Source organism: Trifolium pratense, linkage group LG2, assembly GCF_020283565.1.
Source record: "Trifolium pratense cultivar HEN17-A07 linkage group LG2, ARS_RC_1.1, whole genome shotgun sequence".
NCBI classification, from domain to species: domain Eukaryota; kingdom Viridiplantae; phylum Streptophyta; class Magnoliopsida; order Fabales; family Fabaceae; genus Trifolium; species Trifolium pratense.
Window position 1 is genome coordinate 62123252 of NC_060060.1, and position 1631 is coordinate 62124882.

General features: G+C 32.9%; 1 protein-coding gene across 1 annotated transcript; it reads left to right on the top strand.

The window, feature by feature from the left end:
• The first annotated feature begins 220 nt into the window (after nucleotides 1–220).
• Nucleotides 221–1000, top strand: LOC123909736. Its single transcript, XM_045960617.1, has one exon. The coding sequence runs from the start codon at nucleotides 287–289 to the stop codon at nucleotides 521–523; it is 237 nt and encodes a 78-aa protein (XP_045816573.1). The 5' UTR covers nucleotides 221–286; the 3' UTR covers nucleotides 524–1000.
• The last annotated feature ends 631 nt before the right edge of the window (nucleotides 1001–1631 follow it).

Here is a 1631-nt window from a genome sequence, read left to right on the forward strand (position 1 = left end):
TCCAATTTAAATGAATGGTCAGGATCATTTTAATATATATGAATCATAGCCGTCCGATGTGAAATCAATGGACAAGATCAATTACTGCGTTAATTATGTATTGCAGCAAATCCTGGTCCCACTAAAACCATGTGTCTTCTTTTCCAACTCTATAAATACTAACAACTCCAATCCCATATACTCACAACCAATTCCACATACATTACATCATTGTGTGAAACACAAACACAATACCTTATAGTTCAAGTTATCTACAAAAAACTAGAAACTAGAAAGGGTGTGAAAAATGAGAGCTAAGAGGTCTTCTTCTACTTCTTTATGCAATGTGTTCAAGGCATGTTTCTCAAGTGGAAACAATGATGAGTATTGGGAAGGTAGTGGAATTGGAAGAAGAATGTTTGCAAGTGATGAAGATAGAGGTTGTTTTGTTGCTGAGCCTGGTATTGATAGGAAAGCTTCTGATTTCATTGCTAAATACTATGCTACTAGAGTCACTGATTCTCAAAGCCAATTTGCATCTTGAATTAATTAATTTCCTTTCTTTGTTGATTTTCTATTCCTGAAATAATTAGTAGCTATTTTTCCATCTTCTACTATGATCATTTGTAGTAGGATCTTGATTCTCTGCAGTCAAATTTTTATATTGTCATTAAAGAAGTTATATCTCGACTATTTGATGAATATCAAATGGTTTATATTTTGAATTTGTATTTTAAAATCAATTTTGTGAAGTTAGAATATATATTGTCTGATATTCATCAAATAGCTAAGATGTAATGACTACGGTGACTACAAAATATTGACCACATCAAACCGAACTGCGGAGCCATTTTTACTAGAGTACAAGGCTTCTCTATGTGTTTCTTTTCGCGTTAAAACACACTCATACTCAGATTTGAGTGTGTTTTACGTGAAACCAAACACACAATAAAGAAGCATGCAATCACCAATTTTAAGATATTTAGAGATGATTACAATAAAAAGTAATAACAAAAATTATGTAAGAATTAATCACTCTTGTGATGTTGTTCTTTCATTTGGTTGTAGTGATGTACTTGAGGAATGGATCATAAATAATGTAAAACTTTATTCTTTTTAATTCCTGAGAAACTCTTGATGTCTCTCTTCAACTCAGCTCTAATATTTGGATTTGCAGCCACTGCCATATTAGATTTTTACTATATATAAACGCATTTGGAGAAGTGAATGCCAGTTAAGTTTACTAATGTTTTGATAACATGGGATCTGATGTTGGTCTTGATTGCATTAAGTTCTGCTAGATCAATTAGCTGAAGCAGTGGCAAAGCAACTATACTGTAGTCCGGCCGAAACTGCTGATGTGTTGTGAATTCGGATTGAATCACACCAATAAAATAATTGATTTGTGGAGAAAATAACGATTAAGCAATCAAATAATGAGATCGGCAATAATAATCACAAATCAAAAGATAAAGCGATAAAGAAAAGGAACACAAGAGAATTGTTTACCCAGTTCAGTCAATGTGACCTACTATGGGGAGAGAGCAGTTCTCCGATCCACTATCAAATTATGTTCTTGATTACAATGAAATCTCACAATAGAGTTACAAGAATTAGCGTTGATCCTAATTCTACCCTAAGCCCGAATTTCT

What these genes read in the sequence shown, in the direction of transcription:
- LOC123909736 (XM_045960617.1), top strand. Translation starts at nt 287, where the DNA reads ATGAGAGCTAAGAGGTCTTCTTCTACTTCTTTATGCAATGTGTTCAAG.